The sequence below is a fragment of the Zonotrichia leucophrys genome, chromosome 3 (assembly GCF_028769735.1).
Source record: "Zonotrichia leucophrys gambelii isolate GWCS_2022_RI chromosome 3, RI_Zleu_2.0, whole genome shotgun sequence".
NCBI classification, from domain to species: Eukaryota; Metazoa; Chordata; class Aves; order Passeriformes; family Passerellidae; genus Zonotrichia; species Zonotrichia leucophrys.
This window is the reverse complement of record NC_088172.1, coordinates 59,425,957-59,446,871: the sequence shown is the minus strand read 5'-3', so window position 1 is coordinate 59,446,871 and position 20,915 is coordinate 59,425,957. Positions and strand designations below refer to the sequence as shown.

Here is a 20,915-nt window from a genome sequence, read left to right as displayed (position 1 = left end):
CAGCCTTTTTTCTATAGAGAAACACACTCATGAGAGTGACAGAAGGAGAAGGCATGGGCTCCATACCATGGTCTCTCCTGGAGGCCACGTGTCAGGCACCTGAAAAGCTTCAAGAAACTTATCTGAAGTCACGAAGGAGAAAGCTCAATGATGACAAATACTGATGTCAGGTACTGATGACAACTCATAATATAATTACCCAGGATATTATGCAGATAAACACAGGAAATAAGACAGCCAGCTGCCGTCCGAAAGTCAGTTAATTGGTAAAAGAATATTTTTCATTGTAGATAGAAGTTTGAGGATATAAATAACTAAACTAGTTAAATATATTTAGTGAATATTCTTATATTAATGAAAACCATGGAAATAATAAAAGGAAATTCTCAAGATTCAAGACTAAAAAAAAATGTTCTATGGTGAAGGGAACATCATTTACCCATTCACCTTTTGTAATTATTTTGTTTGGAATTTATGAAATAACCTAAAAAACATTAGTTTAAGTATTTAGCCATAAAAGCTAGCATTGCAAAAGGAATTTTTTCCCTATTATAAGAAATTTGATGTGAAAGTTCCCTGACATCACTTGAATTTTACTTCCCTCCTTTAAAGTAATCTTAATACACTTTTAACAATTATTTTAACATTTCATTTAAAACACAAAAGGACAGATGCTCCTTTATGGGATCACTTGCATGAGTAATCTTTAACATAAATGAGGTTGAATATTGTTAGAATATTTTTAATTTTTGCTGAGAAAAACATATTTATTTTCAGAGATGAAGTTGAAAAACTATACAGAGCCATACAGAGATGCTGTGCAAATGTAACTCCTAATTATAATGAAAATTTCAAATATCCTATGGGAAGGTGACAAGTTCTTATCTCACTGAATGATTTTTTACATGCAAAAATTCTCACTTATGATACATTAGCTCAGCAATCTTCTACTGGAGTGAGCTAGGAGTTGCAGTATTAATGAGCCTAACAGAGATCAGAATCCCATGTAACCAGATTTCCTGCAATTCCAGCAACAACACACAGCCTATGCTGCTTCACACACTTATTCAGCCTGAGTAGTCTTAGATCAAAGTTTCATCAATTATTAAGAAAACATGAAACACCTATACATGCCTTTTAAAATATTTGATACCTCAAACTGAAGCTGTAATAAACACTAGATAATTACAAACAAGTCTTCTGGAAGGAACAATTGTAATATAAAACATTAAAATATTAATAGTAGTCCCTCTTCATCGGGGTGCTTCCTACCTCCTGCCCTTCCAAGCCCTGAACTAAATCACATCTCAGGCATGTTTTTCTTTTCCTTGGTACCTGCAGCACTCACAACTGATAAGGGTTTGCTTGCTTTATTCAACCATATTTACTCCAAGAACTCTAGTTCGACCTGAAGCACATTCACTACAATAGATTTAAATTAACTTTTGTGAATTTATCTCATCTTACAGGACCATAATGTAGGGCTGACAGTCACATCAGTGTGCTTGAGACTTGGCTCAAGGTGCTCACCATTAATTACCTCTCTGCCATACTCCACACCACCAGGCTGCCACTATTTTTTTGGGGAGAAGCATGGAAGTGATTTCTTCAGGTGACTAGCAGTAACTCAGTCCAGCAGTGAAAGTGCCAGGTCAGGCACTGGCAAGGAGCTGGTGGATGTGGGTAAAAAGTCACACATTGCAGCAGCTGCCTCTGTTGTTATCTGACTCATGAATAAAAGGCTTGTTTTCTATCCTGACTTTCAATTAAATTTTGGTAAACACAGACATTTACCAAAATGTTTAGAACAATTTATCTGACTCCTGAATGAATGGTTGTGTTTCCTGGAACAAAGTCAAAGCCTGAAGCTCTATTCAGAGAAAATTTCAAATGATCAATCAGTGGCAGAAATTTCTGTCTCTATTTCTGACCTTTGCAATGTCAGCAGTTCAGATTTTCGATGTTAAAAAGCAGCATGCAAGGTACTGCAAGACTTCAAGATAGTCTGGTTTTTTTTTTTTCAACTCCCTTTTTTCATAAGGATCAGAATTGAGGGGAGGGAATGCTTCCATCAAGGGCATCACAACCTGATCTTAAAATGCTTTTCCACCCTTAAGAGCCTGCTTTCCAGAGCAGCTGAGCTCCCACACCTTCACACTGCAGTTTGAGGGAATATGGATGCTGCCCTCAGCTTTTCACTGGAGACGACCATTGCTGGCAGCTGTTGATGAAGATGCCAAGATGGCCTGGAAAGGCTCCCAGGTGCCCACACCACCTTCCAGGAGACAGGAAGCCAAGAACATCATGGTTGATAAAAGCACAATTAGCCTCTAAGACCCACTTTCCAGATACATATATTTTGCCTGCAAACCCATCTCTTCTGGTGAAACAGGAAAGTAATATTTAAAGCTTCTCCAGTCCATTTTGTAAGTCCATAACTGCTATCACACAACATCAAGTACTCCAGCAAAGAGCTCAGTGTCATGGATCAATTAACAGTTATGTGTTTTCCTGGCTGATGGAAGAAGAAAAGTAAAAGTTCATATCCTCCCCCTGCTTTCATGTATCTGCTAGTGGTCAGGCACACCTCATCCCCAACAACTTAGGTTTAATATTGTGATCAATGTTGAAACTATTTAATATGCTAAATCTAAGTTTATCCTTAAATAGTCCCCTGTAAAAAAAAGTAATGCTTCATGATGAGTTTTGCATTTAAAAGAATATTAGGGAAGAATTGCAAAAATTATGTGACCTGCAGTGCGGCCACCCATCAGTCCTGTGCTAAAATGGCATATTGGTTCAGTCTCAGAGGTAAAACCAGCTGCTTACTTTCTTCACATTTAGATCTGACAATTGATTTTGCAGATTTCTGAAGCTATGACTCCAAAATTCCCAATACCTGAATTTTAAGAAATACGCCAGCTGATTTTCTTGCACCACTGAGGAAAATATTAGAATGCAGACATGCAATATATGATGTAGTTGGTTAGTTAAAGTGTTAAAAATGCTGAACATTCAGAATGAGCAGCTTTTGAGACAATTAATTTCAATGGCAAGTGACCTATGTCTTACTGTCACTCTGTTTGAGCAGTGCAAGTGACTGCCAAAGTCTGCCAAGGAACGATGGAAAACAGGTTCCAAAAATGTTTCCAGGATTCTAACACTGACTTACCAACAGAGAAAATCAAAATAAAAATACAAAAATAGTTTTTATTAAGGATACTAATGGTGCCTCAGATGAACAAACTGCGTTTTGAACAAAATGATTACTGACCTCAGTCAGACACTTTTTATTTCTTTTTCATTATAGCTTTTGTACTGATCTATGTATTCACAGATATCTTCATATCCATACAAATAATTAACTTCTTAAAGACCATACCAATGCCTAAGAAAATGCAAGGTAATTTTTATTAGTTTTTAAACCAAGACAATATGAATTGGATCTATTTGTTTCCGTTCTGCTTGAAGTAAAATTTCACTGGCTATATAGATCATGTCTTAAGCTGCGCAGTCAGTACTGGAATAATACCAGAGTCAGTCATAAGAGATGCCAATCACTGCACTTCAAATGAGAAGGCACTCAAAGCAAAGTACAGGCTCTACCACTCACTTTTAACATTTCCAAAAAAGAAAATGTAGTACTGTTAAAAAGTTGTAGTAAAAACCCCCACCAATCAGTAATTTCCTGAACCCTCTTGTCCCATTCAGAGACAGTGAAGCAAAAGTCCATGCACACACAACAGGAAAAACCTTCCAGCTCTGCACACCAGGAGGTCAAGACCCACTCAGCATAGGGACCTCTTTGGGATCTATAGGCACATAGCAAATAAGAAACCCTTCACAGTTTATACCTGTATAGGAGATGTCATTAAATTTAAGGCTATCAGACCATTACACTGATACCTCTCCCTTCAGTTACCCATAATGTACAAGCTTGTCTGTTCACAGGGCTCTACATGACCAAAACCAGAAGACAAATGAAATTTAAACAGCTCTGTAACAGGGAAAAAACCCAGCCCACCTTGGATTCATCTAACTTCAGCTAGGGCTGAAAGGTAGTGTGTGGCAATTGTTCAGAGCTGTGTTCTCTATGGCTCATCACACATGTTGTACTCTACTGCCTCTTCAAAACCTCACAAAAACATCCTCTCTTTCTCCTCCAAAAGCCACAGACATATCTTGTTCTGACATTATCTGGCCTGCAACATCTCATAGCAGACCATCAAGCTGTCCTGTCACTGCTGTTTCATTGAACTCTCTGCAGTTCAAGAATGCCTGAAGGCTGAATCCAATCCAACTGGATCTCCATTAGAGAGAGAGCAAGAAGTAATTCCATCATTTTGTCTTTTTGAGAGGTATCTGTGCACATGCAAAGTGATCAATAATAAACCAAACTAACCACCTTCCTAGCTTCTTAGTTTCTTATTTAGCATTCCTTCAACACCTACTGCCACGGGACCTTGCTTTGCAACAAAAACTGGCAGGTATTATGACAGTTCAGCAGTCGTACAAATTTAAAACTTGTTATGAATAGTTTATTCAGCATTATTGCCATCATCTTAACCCAAAAACAACAAAAGGCAACAAAACCAAAGCAAGATCTGAGATTAGAGCCCTGGTGTAAAGAACATTACAAACAACTTGGCAGCAATAACACTGGAGACTTGAGCTCCCTGAATTGCTCTTTCTCATTTTTCTTCTGAGGCTGCAGAGTTACAGACATAGTCTGAACCTAAAAATCTGTGTGAATTTTCACAGTGATAAATATAGGCAGAATTATTATATTACTATGCAGTGCAAATCCAACGCAGTGTAAGGACCATAATTCAGCCATGGAAATCTGGAACTTGCTGTCAGCTTATTCAAGATCAAATTGAATTCATTTGCAACACTCTACACAGGAAAGTTGAGCAAACTAAGGATCAGGCAAGAGAAGACAGAGGAAAAACACAAGATGGGAGATGCCTGTCTCCCACTTTTCATGCATCTAGTTTGAATAACAGCACTGCATAACAGTGATGGGAAATTGGTAATAAAAACCTTTTATTTAAACATACCAGGTATCTTTCCTCCTGCCTCATGTTGGGGGTACGGATCATGTGATTCTGTTCTCCTCGCCAGTCTCCGAAACGTCGAAAAAAATAATTGGACAGGAATCGGTTGACAGGATCTCTAATAATATTGATGTACACGGGCTGGTCTCCTCCAAACCTGGTGGGAAGAAAAATGGGTGAATCTCACCACAGGCTCCACACAAACATATATCTATTATCTCTCATTTGAATGCTTTCAAATTACTTCCTGCAGAAATTCAGAGCTTTTACAAGGTGAGGAACAAAACTGAGATTCTTTCAACTAGTTTCTAAACCTTTGTAAATGCATGTGAAATCTCTTCAGGGAGAACAGTAAATATGAAGTCACATTAAGCTATATGTGTACTACAAATATTTTAGTTGAAAATCATTTCTTATACTGTATCAATAGTTTTGCTTCTTGAGTTCTCTCCTTGCTGTTTTCAGATGAAGAATCTTCTGCAGATGAATCAGAGAATGAGCATTTCTTCTTCTCAACACACTTCTTACCTGGGCAGTCATGTCAGAACAGGCACCACCCAACAGTAATGGCTGTAAGGCAGCCTTGGATCCCCGGTGCCTGTAGAGTAAGTGTAGTAATGTGCAAAGGATTTTCAGCTTACTTTGAAAGCTTTTTTCCAAAAGCTTCCTCTGGATGAGCTGACAGATATGCATGGTATTTCCAACTTTTTATTTGCTGGAACAACTCGTCCCCTCACCCCTAGTCTGCACCACCGGCTGGATTTGAGGTTGTTTTATGGTTATGCAATACCTTATCCCTGTACGGCACTTCATGAACTTTTTTTTTTTTTTAAGTGTGTATGAAAATTCTTGCTTCAAAAAAATAATTAAATATCAATCTCAAGAACATGCAAGTCCAAGGAAAAGGAAAGGATAACAACAGCCGTGACCAGGCTTGCACATAAACAAAATCTAGCAGAGATACCTGCAACTTAGAGATGAGAAGACAAACCAGAGCAACTTCACCACCTTGACTTTACCCTCCTGTATGTCTCCTCCTGGTGCTAAGTGTAAGCACCTCCCGGTGCTAACATCTTCTGTTCAATAGCTGGGATATCAAAAGAGGAAAGGTGGAAAAAGAAGCTTGGGAAGGTTTGTGATTACACTGTATTATCACAATGTTAAAACACTGACTGCATATTTTGTATCAACACACAGCATCAGGCCTAACTGGAAAAAAAAAGGGTGGGGGGAAAGCTGCTTACACTGTTCCATGGTCAAAATGAAAAAATGGACGTTCATGGAACAGATTTATGGACTACAAATTCTCTGAGACAAAGAATAAAATAAAACCTTTCTGGACTTAGGAGTTTATAGGATAAATTCAACTTGGAATTTTCCTCATCTAAGAACATAGATTATGCTTCTCTCTTCTGTTTCCCCAATTTAGATATTTAGGTGAACAATTCTCACTTAAGCACTAGCTTATACTTTATTTTTGTGAGATTGAGAACACAGCCACATTTAAGTATTTAAATGCTATTCTGATGATTTTCTGAGTCACAATTTATATAATTTCTTCTAAACTGTAAAATACTAGATTAAAGAGAGAAAACTGAAGACACCCTTTAGATTAAAAAAAAAACCCTCTCAGTTTCTCCCCATCTGTTGAGGCAATGAATGATTGAATTTTTATAATAAAAGATTGGGGCTTCTCATTAATATTTAAGAGCCAGCAAAATTGTTTAAAATTACGAATTCTAGTAAAAGACAAGAGAAAAATCTCATAGAGTTTAAAACTGATTTTTCTCCTGCATGATTCCCCAGACTCCTAAATACAATCTTCAAAGGTTTGTCTCATGAGTAACTATGCCTGTCAGTAATCTCATTGACCTCAGCGTTGCAGGATCACTGCCGTAATTTGAAACTGCACAGACAGCATAAAATTTTAAAACAATCCAATTAAAAAGGCATATGCTCCTTGCTTCCTGATTAGCGCACAACCCAGTTTGGACATGGATGTGCAAGTTAAATATCCTGAATTTAGTACCCTGAATTTTAGTACCCTGAATTCTTCTCTAAGCTTATCTTTGCTGCTTTTTATCTTTATACAGAAATAAAACCCGTATTTGAAAAAAAAAAAAAAAGGCATTCCTGCAAATACCACAAGACAATGTAGGCATAAAGTTTTGACAATATTTACTCAAATAGAAAGCTCTGAGTGGATGCCTTGGCCTGGTAGTTTTGAAAACTAAACTTTTCAAGTGAAATTGCTGGAAAGAATGGATTGCATCTAAATTACTGAACACATTATCCTCCTGCTGCTTGATGCAGATAGCAATAATCAAAAGACAGAGGTGAGTGGAGGAGAGGTGAGTGGAGGTGAAGGAAAAGGGGAAGCAGTAGTGAGTAAGAAGCGATGTCAGCAGCAAGCTGTCTTAAGACAAAAAGATCACAAGATTTATAGACCCAAGAGAGCAGGGATGTCCTGCCCCAGGTTCCGTAGAGGATGTTAAACCTAAAAGCTCATCAGAGGAGCAAAAAATGAAAATCAGACAGCTAATAACTGTCTTGATAGAAATTTTCAATATATACTGAAGTAATATATTTTTCTGAAGTAAAAGGAGGGGTGAGATTGCATAACCAACCCACCATATTCCCAGAGCCCACCCTTTTGCTGGTAAGGTCATGTTTCTGAAAATGAGAACAGTCCTGAGTAATTCAGGACCAAAAGCCCTGAGAAAAGAGGCTCACACAAGCTCAATAATCCCAAGAGGAAACAATGCTACAGAGGAATTCCCATTTCTGAAATGCAGATTGTGCATGCTCCCCCCTTCCCCAAACACAGGACAGCTCAAATTTCTGATTTTCTGCACAATGTAACCAGCTGCTATACACCCAGCTGTGGGTTGCTCCACCAGGCAACAAGCAAGGGATTATTAAAAAAATCAAGTCTGTTCTGGTCCTTATTCAAATGTGCTTTTTTTTTTAAACATAGTTTATAATACTGCAAATTCCAGCCATTTGTTTCTATCGACTGTACTCGGAGTCATTTATGGAAGCTAAGTAGCACTCACAGAGCATAAAAAATCCTAACAGTTAAAAGAAAATCAAGTACCTTAAGCTATTTAAAGAAGAAAAGGGCAAATCAATGCTCCATCTCTTCAAGTATGTTCTGCATATTTTTAGATACCTATCAATCACAACATATTAAATGCTCTCCCAAGTGAAACTTTTCAGATTAACAACACCCACATGAAAGTGCTCTTGCAAAAAAATAGATACGTGCTCTCATTATACATCACATCACCTTATTTGCACTCAAACCCCTATTGTGAAGGATTCAAAATGGGACATGATCATATTTTCTAAGCCTGAGTAGCAGACTTACCTTCCCTGAATGGGATCATGACTGGATCCCACATGATGAAGTTGCACAAATATTCTCATCTCCAGCAGCACATTGGCACGACTGGGAAGAGTGGGTCAGGATACCACAACTCCAGCAGAGCACTGCAAATGGATAGTTCACCAACCCCTACAACATTTTTCCTGTATTTAATGTCTCCTGATTTATTTTATATGCACTAGTAAATCCCATTTGTTTTAACTGATCTGTTGTTGAAGGTGTCTTTTTGGAGTCCTCATCCAAAAAGCTATTTGCAAGCTTCAATCAATGATCTTTAGCCTCATTAATAATATATTACCCTATGTCTTTTTTAATAAAAGCAAAATAAATTTAAAAAAGCCTGAGAAGCATGTGAGCTTGCCCCTTCACATTTCTGATGAATTCCAATTTTATTATTTACATGATGAAAATTTTCATTTAAAACCATTTCCAAACCCCTTGCAAGTTGGGGGGAAAAAATCAACAAAGTTATTTGCTTTAAAATGGAAGCTCTCTTAGCTCCTATTATTTTTCATTTCACTTCAGGAGGCTGCTGACTTTGCATTTAATACAAAACTCTTCATACAAGCAGAAGATGGTTACTTCATCCTTGCAGGCAAATCACAACTCCTCAAGGAAAAGACGACTCCCACCCTATTCTCTGGAAGAATGTCGTCTGCCTCACCCTTTCAACACACACTGTTTCCCCTTAAACAAAAAGAGTGGTTGCTAGAAGTTCAGTATAATGGAAGCAAAGAAGAACCAACAGCCACATAAAATTAATAGGAACAGGCATGTTGTTTCCTTCTTATAAAGGAAGCACAATTTCCTTTTTCAGCACCATACAAGTAAGAATCACGTGCTGAGAGTACAATTGCCCAGCCATCTTTACTCAGCAATTATGTTAGAGCTCCATTACCTGCCCTGCAGCACAGCTTCACAGGGAGGTCATGTAAAAGCACTAACATAGAACCTTCACCTTTCTAGGGCTCAAATAAGATGCAGTTACCCCAATGTTTATATCTTCTGAAAAAGTTATTTTGAAATACTAGTTTTCATAACATCTTGCATCAGCATGAACTTGTGGCAAAGCAATTCTCTCCACACAAACACCAGACACTTCTGGGATGCTCCAGTGGTCCTCCCAAGGGATGAGATGCAAAGAGGAATGGGCTGAGGTACTGCCAGCCTCCATAATCAAGAGTTTATCTTTCTGCTCTTGTCTGTAGCGCCTCTCTTGCAGCCTTCACCCTCATGCTGTGGTCATGCTCTCAACCTTTTCTTTAGAATTGGTGGAGTTTGTATAGGGCATTTCTCTACTGATGCACCTATGTCACCTACACGGTTATTTCAGTCATAACAGTACAGGCTGGCACAGCTGAACTGGTATAAGGACTATCTAGAGCAGACTTCATGTAAAACTTTGGCTTCATGAGGCCTTTTTCCTTTCTTGCCGAGTACTAATGAGGCTGCCTCTCCCCAGCAAGCTGAACTTAAAGTTATGCCAGTCTGGTTTTTTGTTATCGCTCTCTAATTTATCCCAGACACAAAACAAGCAATGCAGACAGGTGATGTAATTGTCATCCTTGGAAGCTTTCAAAAAACATGTAGGTGCAGCACTCAGGGACGTGGCTTAGTGGTGGACTTGGCAGTGTAGTTAACAGTTGGACTTGATGACCTCAGCAGTCTTTTCCAACCTTAACAAATTTATGATTCTATGAAACAAGTATTTTAATTTCAAAACTTTATCTTTGACTGGCCTGTCCTTCAATGAGAGGTGTGTGCAGGGATTCAAAATGCCCAGTGGTTCAAAGTTAACAGTAAAATAGTGCACACTCCTCATCAATCACCCTTTCTGGACCTGAGATTTCAATAATAGAAATTTCAGTTTCTGAAGTGATGTGTCTGGGTCACTGTAAAATTACAACAGAGTCCTTTAGGAATTGTTTAGTAAGCTGCCTCAGACCAGCGAATGGCTAAAAGATAACACTGTAAAGTCTTGTATTTCTCTACTTCACTATCCTGTAAATCTACCAAAACATTTTAGGCTGTATTTTGTCAGTCATTTATGCATGCTAAACAATTAGGGTCTTCTTTCTACCCTATATTTTTCATTCTGCTGAGGATATCAGAGAAGTTTAATATATAAATTCACAATGAACAGCACCAACACAGATAAGTGTCCTGCATGGGTCCCAAGTAAAGTAAAGGAAATACTAATTATGTTTTCATTTATGTAATGCAAAGTTACAGCTGGAAACAAGTAAAAGAATAAACACTAACTCTCCATAAAAGACTAACAGCAGCTAAACTCCACATTAATTGAAATCACCTAATTCCAGATACCCTGTATTTAAGACTTTCTTCCAGAGGTCTGGCTCAGGATTTCTCTGGAACTCTGATTAATGTTTCACTGTAATTCAGAGATGCAAATGTTATGTATTTGCACAGAAGAATAGGAAAACTAATTACAAAGTATTACAATAAATTTCCTGCAAATAGTAGAATAGCTGATACAGCTCTTTGGAAAGTATTAAACCAACAAACATGATAGGTAGAAAAGATGCATTTTCAAAATTGGATGAGACCACAGATTTGGCTGAGGTAGTTACATTAGAATAAAATCTTGGGGCTCAACTTCTTAGGAAGGTTATTATGCAAAGGATGCTGCAATGTACTCAGCATTGCATATTCATCTTCCTGTATGAACGCATTTATCAAGGGAAGCATGGGTGACTCTAGCCATCCCATGGAAATGGCTGTTGCAGAGAGCAAGTCAATGTCAGGAGTGTCCACATGCAAACTGAAATACAGTAAACTGCGCATAACAAAAAAAATAGATCATTGTAACTCAGCAGTACATATCATGTATGCAATGTATAGAATATAAAAATCAATGTAAGTGAAAGCTGTAACATGACTGCCCTGTCACAGATGTGAAAATCTGCTGTCAGAGAGGGATTGTGGATGCCACTCTGCTTGAGGCTTTGAACCTACACAGTTTAATGTGATAACCTGTGATTCAGAAGCTACATGCAAAGTGATAATATTTTCAGAAAACAAAGCTGCAAAAGGAGGGAATAATGAAGGGAGTGGTTTGCTGGTAAAGAGCCACTTGAGCCACCAGGCAAGAAAGGCCTAAGAAAATATTTTGCACTGTAGTACAGCAATGAAACCCAAAGCATCTAGAACCTGAAGCAGAGCATATTCACAGGGAAGGAGTAGTTCTGGCAAGGATATGCATACTTCCACATATTATCAGCAGTGTGGGAAAACTTACAGGCCACAATAATAATCCTAGTTTCCCTTTTACTGAGAAGCAGGAGGAGAGAGGAGTAATGGCCTGACACAGACTCGTGACCATTCACAGAGTCCATTTTCAGAAAAACATGAACAAAGTTCATACAGCATCACAAAAGTAATGAAAAAAATTTAAAGCCTCCAGCTTGCAAAGAGAATGAGAAGGAAAAAATACAGAGAAGCCTGAGAGATGACTGCATGACAGTGTGTAAGAAATTATACATAAGCACACAGGGGAAAAATTTGATGAGTCTTTACATAGTGGACAAATGGACTCTGAGATCCAAGGAAAAGGAATCAACTTAACTTCTCTGAAAAATTAGGAGGAAAAATAACTCAATTTATTATCTGAGAGAACAGTTCACTATTGAAAGAATTTATCAAGTGCAGCAGATTCTCTATTACTGGTGATTTAGAATCTCTAGCAGATCTCTATTTACTGGTGATCAAGACTTCCATTTCCTTTCTGAAAGATGGAAGCTTCAGGTTTAAACTTATTCATCAAGGGTAAAAAAGCTTCAAAATTATTCAGAACTGTCACTGTCCATCTTTTTTTCTGAAGGCAGGATCAGCTATGCAACTGCCACTACCAGCTTCAAAATCCTGAAGTATAATCTATTCTATTGCTTTGCTGCCCTTGTTGTTCTAACCTTCTTCTAAATGTCTGATCTAGAACTCAATAGTAATTTCAGTCCACCACTTGTGTTATTATTATTCATTAAGAACTGCATAGCCCCTTTTTCTCTGCAGATTCTTTTAAACTTAAAAATGAAAAAATCAGAAGTGTTATAACAGTCCTCTCTTTCCCTGTCTTCTCTATTTGTTTTTCTTTTCCTGTGATTTTAGGTAAATTTTTAAAATCTCTGTTCATTCTTCGTATTCTCTTTTGGTCCCCTGTGGATTAATTATCATCTTTCTTAAATCAAGTTACTCCCAAAACTGATAATCTGCAGTGTGACTGTAAGCATGGAAGCTGAAAACAGTAAAAACAGGATAATTGAGGAGACATGCCTGACCCCACCTTCAGTAACTAGATTTCAAGCAACAATCTCTATTCTGAACATATCATATTATGAACTGAATGAAAGATAAAAAGTGTATTATGCAAAGAACACAGGAAAGCTAGGGGAATAAATTCTAAATTAAATTAGCTTAAAATGTGTGGAAAAATTCACCAGAAAGCAATGCTTTAAAAAAAAAAAATAAACCCCCAAAAAACCCTGCTTAGATCACATAAAGGTCAAGCTGCACATGAGATTTGTGCTTAACCTTCCATCAAGCCACAGTTAAAAAGCATCATTACACACTCACATAATTAAAAAAAGGTAGTATAAAAAAGGAAAAAAAAATATGTAGGAGGGATTACAGCACCATGTGGCCATTCATGAAATGTGTACTTTACAAGGCAGACCTCACATGATGGTAGAAAGTGTTTCATGATGTGTTAGCAAAAAGTACAGATTATAAAGAACACACATAAAGACACAGTGTTAAGGCCATGCTTGAGTTTAGCTGACATTTCCCTACTTTTAACAGCTTGCCCAGAGGGTAACTTTTTTTTTTTGCTACCATATTTTTAATGACATTTTCCTAAGTGTGTATTTTTTTTTTTTTAAAGGAGAAAAAAATCCCACAACATAAAATTACTTTAATAGATAATCTTAGGCTGCAATCATTGTTTCAAGATGTTGATTCAAGAAGGCATTCAAAGAGCCCAATCCCTCCCACAGCTGTAAAAAGTCAGTGATGCAAGCTGACCCAACCACTGCTCTTTGTACAAAGTATACCTGAATTTACTCAAAGGGTCCTGAACATTTAGCATCTTGTTATGCCAGGTCCATGCATTTGCTCAACACCCTCCTTTCAAATGCTAGTGGAGCGTGGTTAACAGACATAACAGACATGTTCTACAAAACATGAACACACTGTGTGGCACTACTTGTTCCAAAGAAAAGAAGAAACAATATTCCTCAAATTACTAAAAAATCTGGGTGTTGTGACCAGAATTGCATGACTCTAAGACAATGAAAACAGCACCACAGAATCACTCTGGTTTTACTGACCTCCAGTCAGTCTAGAAAAAAGGGAAATTCTATTTCCAAATCAACGGACCGAAGACATACATACTTAGTTTAAGTCATTGCAAAGCAAGATGCTTATTTGTCAAAAAAAAAATACTGTAAATGTATCATCCAGCCCTTCCAAATTATCAACAAACTAACATGCAAGGCTTCCAAACACAAGCTGCAGCACAGAGCGTGCTTCAGCTTTCAAACACGAAGCTTATTCACATGATATAGTTAATTCATCCAGATTTACCTCCTTTTTGTTTGTTAGCTATAGACACATTTTGCAAGAACAAGAGAATGGTGTAATATCAAAGTGCTGTGTTAAAACACAATTTTTAAAGCTGCTTCTGAATGAGAAAAAACACTAACAATGACTAACAAAAAAAGCTCAGCGACATTCAGAAATCAAGTTTTGTTTTGGGCTTATCCAGAATTTCTCTCTCCATCCCTGCCTTCACATAGCATGTGATTTATTGCTACCCATAGGTCAGAATTCAGGTCAGAGTTGAAGGAAAATTGACAACCTGACCAGCACTGCTGCATGTGACACTGTCTGGCTGCTACAGCAGCTCAATTTACTCATTTTTATTAGTTAGTGTTGGCCATTTAATCTGTGCAAAAAAGTAATAAAAAAAATTCTCAACAATGTTGATACAGACTGTCTACCAAAAAAGGCTTGTTTCAAGAAAAACAAGAACTTTACACATGAACCCTGCTAATGAAAAACAGAAAACTGGAAATATTTCTTATGTGGATTCTAGGGACTAAAGGCAAGCTCGTTCCCAAGAAGAAGACCTACAGACCTTTCTCTCCTCCCCCAAACCTGCCTCCCCACAGCTCTCACATCGAGCAAGGACACAACAGAGCAGGGCCTGGCATCCAAGCAGGGCACAGGGAGGTGACTGCTGGCTGTGGCCCAGCACAAAGCCCACCAGCTCTGTTCTGCATGGCTTTGCCTTCAGCAGATGTACCTGCAGTGTGGCTGTCTCAGAAGTCTAGTGACCTACTCAATGTGGTTTCAAAGTGGCCAACATGTTGAGAACTTATTTAGCAGTTCAGGAGGAGAGAGGATGGAAAGACAGGCAGGACACCTGAAACTGCTGCATGGATTTCATTTCTTTAGAAACTTATGTCGAAAGTGAAGTGTTGTCCCCTCCCTTAAGCACATGCACACATGCTAAATACACACTTAAGATATCAAAAACTGCAGCTGAAAGGAAGAAGAGGGCAGCAGCCTGACAGCACAGAAAGGATGACTCCTGGCACAGCAGTGCTGGGTGATAATTCATCCTGACTCTGAACAAGTAAGATATACTGAACTGAATTATAAGGGCTAATTAAACTGTAAAATTAAGTAGAATTGGTGCTTTATCTCTCAGTGGCCCATAGCTACTGCAGAAAGCAAAGAATTCATAGCTCCAGAGAGACATGAAAAAGTCTGTCTCACTTTCTGGGTGGTTGTTTTAATGCTTCTCCTTTCTCTGACTTCACCCTGCCCTGATCAGCCAGCCTTCAAGCAAAACCCACCAGCCACTGACAAAGGCATGTCATTAGATTTTTACACACTCAGCTGCACCATTCACTTACCCCAAGACAGGAAAGAATGCCCAAGCTCCCTGCTCTGCCCAAACTGGGCTCTGTAAGTGCATGCCCTGAAGAGAAGAGTTTGATGTTGGAGAGGGACATGCTGCCTTTCCCCTGACCAAAAGAGATGTTGTGCAATTCTCCACATCCCTGACTCATCCTTACCCAAAACCATGGCCTTGCCACCCGCCTCTGCATTCCTGCAAACATTCTTCCTGCTTCTCTGAAATCTGTGACACTTGGAGCACTCTCCAAGTGTCTTGAGTCACTGCCCAGTGACTGTTACAGTTAATTCAGCAGATTACTGAGAAATCAAGGGGGGCTTTTCCACGAATTTGAAGCCTCTTCCTGAATATTTTTTCCTTGGACTAAGTAGATGACAACAGGCACTCATGGTAATGCACAGTGAACAAACTGCAGCTATTCTGAAACAGCTTTTTATCTCTCTGCAGGTTATTCTGCTTCTTCACAGCTTCTGCACTTCCACACTGTACTCCCTGGATCTACCAGCAACACCTGGAATCTCAGCAAATATATCAACACATAAATCTTTACCTCCTTAGAGACATTATTTAATATTTGCTCCTGATTAACACTTTGGATGTTTTTACCAGTAATATTAATATATAAACTTCAAGTCAGAAAAAGACAATAAACATCCCCAAATCCACAAACAACCAGCACCACTTTCTACAAAAGAAACAGTCCTGAAATGAACTGGGTCGAGTAGCCACCCTCCAGAAGCATGGCATCATCTTCTGAAGCTAACCATCACTGCACTGGACAGACTGAGAACAGAAGCTGCAAAACACTTTGAATAAAAGCTTTCTCTGTGACAAGGGCTATGTAGAAATTCACTAACATGAAAGAAGAACAAGACAGTTTTTTATCTTCTGTTTGAAGCTGGAAAAATTTTTGCTTTCATGTCTCCTTTTAATATTTACCTTTTGTCTGCCTCTTCACACTACTTTGGATTGAGAAAAGATAGTACTGAATCAGAAGATGAAGATGCAGTAAAGGGAGATTAATTTACTCAGCTGAACCAACAGGCACTCTTTAAAAACTGTTCAAGAACGACAGGAAAATGGCCTTGGCAAGCATTCAGGTCAGGATGAGATTTTCAAGGTTTTAGAACTTTGTTCAGCAAAACTAATGGGGCTTCAGAAACACGCATGTACTCAAACTCATCACTGAAGGCTTAGCTCACTTCCACTAGAGATTTATTCTGGAAAGAAGATATAGCCTTTTTTTTCTTTTTTTTTTTGCTTGTTTTCACTTGGAAACAATCATAAGTAAATGCTTGTCTGAATAATCAGAGAGCTTTAAGTGCTGACAGGTTTATAAGCAGGTACAGGGCACAAAGGCAGAAAATTACTGATTTGTCACTGCTGCTATTCACATCAGCAATTCAAAAAAAACCAACAAGTTTGTTTTACTACTGTTTGGGAAGCTGAGAAGCACCAACAAGGATGAGGAAAAAGCTAAGGTATTTAATGCTTTCTTTGCCTCAGGCTTTAATAAAAGACTAGTTATTTTTGGGGTATCCAGCCCCAAGTTGGAAGACAGGGAGCAGAAAGAAGTCCTCTTAATACAAGAGGAAACAGTCAGTGAGCAGTTACACCAGTTAGCTACACACAGGTCTACTGGGCCAGATGGGATCCACCCCAGGGTACAGAAGGAGATGGCAGGAGTGCTTACTGAGCCACTTTGCATCACTCACCAACAGTACTGGATAAGTGGGGAGGTCCCTGTTACTGGAAGTCAGCAAACGCGAGCCCGTCTATAAGAAGGGCTGGATGGAGACTCCAGGGAAGCACAGGCCTCTCAGCCTGATTGACATCAGGGCCAGGGAAGGCTGTAGAACAGATGATCCTGTGTGCCATCACAGGGCACATGCACGACAACCAGGGGACCAGGTCCAGCCACCCTGGGTTTGTGAAAAGCAGGTTCTGCTTAGCCAAGCTGACCTCCTCCTCCAAGGTGACCTGCTCAGTGGATGGGGGCAAGGCTGTGGATGTTGTCTGCCTGGACTTCAGCAAAGCCTGTGACAGCTTCCTCCAGCACCCTCCAGGACAAACTGGTGCTCATAGCTTGGATGGGTGCAGAATTTGCTGGGTGAAGAACTGGACAGCTGAGCCAGGAATGGTGGCGAATGGAGTTACATCCAGCTGGCAGACAGTCACAGGGGGTGTTACCCAGGGCTCAGGATGGACCAGTTCTGTTTAACAGCTTCTGGTTACCAGCTTTACCAATGATCTGGATGAGGGGATCAAGTGCACCTTCAGACAACACCAAGTTGGGCAGGAGTGTTGATCTGATGGAGGGTAGGAAGGCTCTGCAGAGGGCTCTGGGCAGCCTGGATTGATGGGCAATTGTATAAGGCTCAACAAGGCCCGGTGCTGGGTCCTGCACCTGGGTCACAACAACCCCAAGCAGCACTACAGGCTGGGGGCAGAGTGGCTGGAAAGCTGCTTGGTAGAAAAGGACCTGGGGGTGCTGGTCAGCAGCTGCCAAACATGAGCCAGTGTGTGCCCAGGTGGCCAAGGCCAGCGGCATCCTGGCCTGGATCAGCAACAGTGTGGCCAGCTCTGATCTCCCCCTCTATCCAGCACAGGTGTGGCCACACCTCAGCTCAGTTTTGGGCCCCCTCACTACAAGAAGGACACTGAGGTGCTGGAGTGTGTCCAGAGAAGGGCAACAGAGCTGGTAAAGGGTCTAGACAATAATTCATATGAGAAATTGCTGAGAGAGCTGGGAGAAAAGGAGGTTCATGGAAAATCTTACTGCTCTCTACAACTATCTGAAAGGAGGTTTGTAGCCAAGTGGGGATTGATCTCTTCTGCCAAGGAACAAGTGACCAGGCAAGAGGAAACAGCCTCAAGTTGCACTGGGGAGATTTAGACTGGATGTTCAGAAATTTTTTTTGTGGAATAGGTTGTCAGGCATTGGGACAAGCTGTCTGGGGGAGTGATTGAGTCCACATCCCTGGAAGTGTTTAAAAGACATGTAGATGTGGCACACAGGGACATGGCTTAGTGGCAGATTTGGCAGTCCTGTGTTAACAACTGGACTTGATCTTAAGGATCTTTTCTACCTTAAATAACTCTACATCTCTATTTTAAGACAAAGCAAATCAGATTCACATTTTTCACGACTCTGTTTATATTTTCTCTGCTTCTCTAGTACCTTGGTGATATGCTCTAAATGGCTTAATGCAAACCCTACACATCTTGAAAACACTCAAGCAGAGAGGTGCAAGGCAAGCAGAAGAGACTTCTTTTGTTTCTAATGTGACCAACCAAAAGAGTAGCAAAGTAACATGCCTTCTAACTCCTACCTGTTTGCCAGCTCAATATATGCAGGAGGAAGGAGAATAAATTGTTTCTTTTCTGTGAACAAAAACTTGGTTTCAAAGGTATAAAATGCCAAACAAGAGAAGTGAGTCACTGAACTGATGTCCAAAAAGGCTGCTCCTACAAAAATTCACAGAATCCAGTAATGGCTCTGCTGCAATGGCACGTAGGAAGTCTCATGCCTTTTCCTGGAATGGAGCATGAAGTTTCACCAAAATAGGGTTCTTTAATCTTCAAGCTGAGCCTTTCATGGATTTAGACCTGCCCTAAACCTGCAGTCAGGAGTCAGCTGTTGTCCCCAACCCATCCCTGTGCATCTGCCCTGCTCCCCACTGTGCTGGCTGCTCATGCCAAGCTGTTGTCTGAGGACTTCAGCTGTCACCCAGAAAACACCACATCAATATTCTGAGCCCCGTTCTTCTAGGAGGATGAGGAGTTTTGTATGACTTTTATGTTGAGCTGGCAGAAAAGCTGGGGCAAATAGGAAGAAAAGTATTCCATAGACAATCTGACTCCAGCTAACCACTACAGGTAGGAAGGTTTCTATAAAGAAATATTGTAAAGAAATCAAGCAAAACTAGAGCACTTTCATAATATTGTAACATTTAAAATGTGTATTTAAATCACATCCTGAAATTTCTGTAAATGCAGTATTTGACAATCCATTTCCTAAAGAAATCTGTTACAAAAAACCCACCCTAGAATTAAATAGCCAAGAAAATATAAAACATGCCACTTCACTCTTAAGTATTACACTGCTAATAAACTTTGAAACGAAAAATGTTTCATTTATCAGAAAACACTAAGAAATGCTGAACACTACTATGCAATACTGCTGCAATTCAATGCTGTCTGATTTAGAAGACTCATCAGCCTTTTCACTACTCTCAAAAAAAACCCCAAAGGTCTTCAGGTTTGCAACAAGAGCCAAAAGAGAAGCTACAAATAGTTTTATACATCTTGCGTAACTGTTTTATATTTTTGCCGATTTATATTGTAAGAAAAAGGTAAATACATTGTAGATACATAATGTATACACTACAGAAGAAATGTGGTACCTTAGTGGCAGGGATGTACCATAGGTACAGAGAATGGGATCCCTAGGGAGGAGCAAGAGGTTAAGACTGTTGATCTTTTTCTCTTCTACCTGATGCTGAATACCATCTCTGTAAAATCAGTCTGATCAGGAAACATCCCTTTGACCCTCACATATGGCTACTGTTTTGATCTTGCAGTTTGGAAGAGGAAAGAGATCATTTATTAAAAGTGTGAAGTCCTAATGGTTTTTATTTTTTAAAGATAATACATTAGAAATGGAACTCTCAAGGAATCAGAAGAGAGAACACAGAAGATCAAAATTTTGTTTAACTCCTCTTGTTTGCATATAAAAAATCATGCCCATAGTTAAGTTCAATATCAATTCCCAATTGCTCAAAATATTTTATTTTCCAAGAAAACAAAAATAAACACATCCTGCCCCCAATTTTATAATTTCTTACTACACTGTCTACAGAAGCCTGAAGCCATGCACTCACATTAATTACCATGCAAACAAAATGCCCTGTAATTAAGCAGGCTTTGGCAAAGATCTGCAGTACAATCATAATTCTAAAGAATTTAAAAAACCCAAATGCAAGGAATCCAATCTGGTGGCACAGATAGCATGGTTCCTGAAAATAATTTCCAGATTAAATTTACAGCCCGGGCAATAAGCATCTGCAGTCAGCTTTAACCTCTGCATCCTGGCTAAATGCTAACTGGCATCACTCATTCAAGTCCTTCCAAAAATTCCTTAGAAGTTTCATCCAAATTCAATCTTCCTCACATTCCGTGCTATAAAAGTCTCTAGAGTCTTGCTGCATACTTTTAAATATCTGCCAGAAGAACCAGCACTCCCATGATACAGAGTGTAATCTGTTTGCATGGTTTAAAAATACTTCCATAGCCTGTGGAATGGGGACTATTTTGTCAGAACTAAATTAAATTGGTTATATTGGTAAAGAGTTATTCCAGGCACAAAATTAATGAACTCAGTGCAGATTTAGATCCCCTTTTAGTGTCTGGCTATACACAGATGAATGTTAACAGAAGTGTTCTGCCACTTTTAAAACACAAGTGCACAGTTTAAAGTCCTAAGTTACCATCCCTTGCATTTTGACTGGAAACATTATAAATCACAATCATT

At 39.2% G+C, this 20,915-nt stretch overlaps 1 protein-coding gene across 4 annotated transcripts in view; it reads right to left on the bottom strand.

Moving 5' to 3' along the window:
- The window catches only part of UST (uronyl 2-sulfotransferase), a 151,797-nt gene that overhangs the window by 51,208 nt on the left and 79,674 nt on the right, over window positions 1-20,915 (bottom strand). For all 4 annotated transcript variants that reach the window (XM_064708421.1, XM_064708423.1, XM_064708424.1 and 1 more), the window contains exon 5: window positions 5,061-5,214. In XM_064708421.1, coding sequence (XP_064564491.1) covers window positions 5,061-5,214 — 154 coding nt within the window. The remainder of the gene's footprint in view (window positions 1-5,060; window positions 5,215-20,915) is intronic.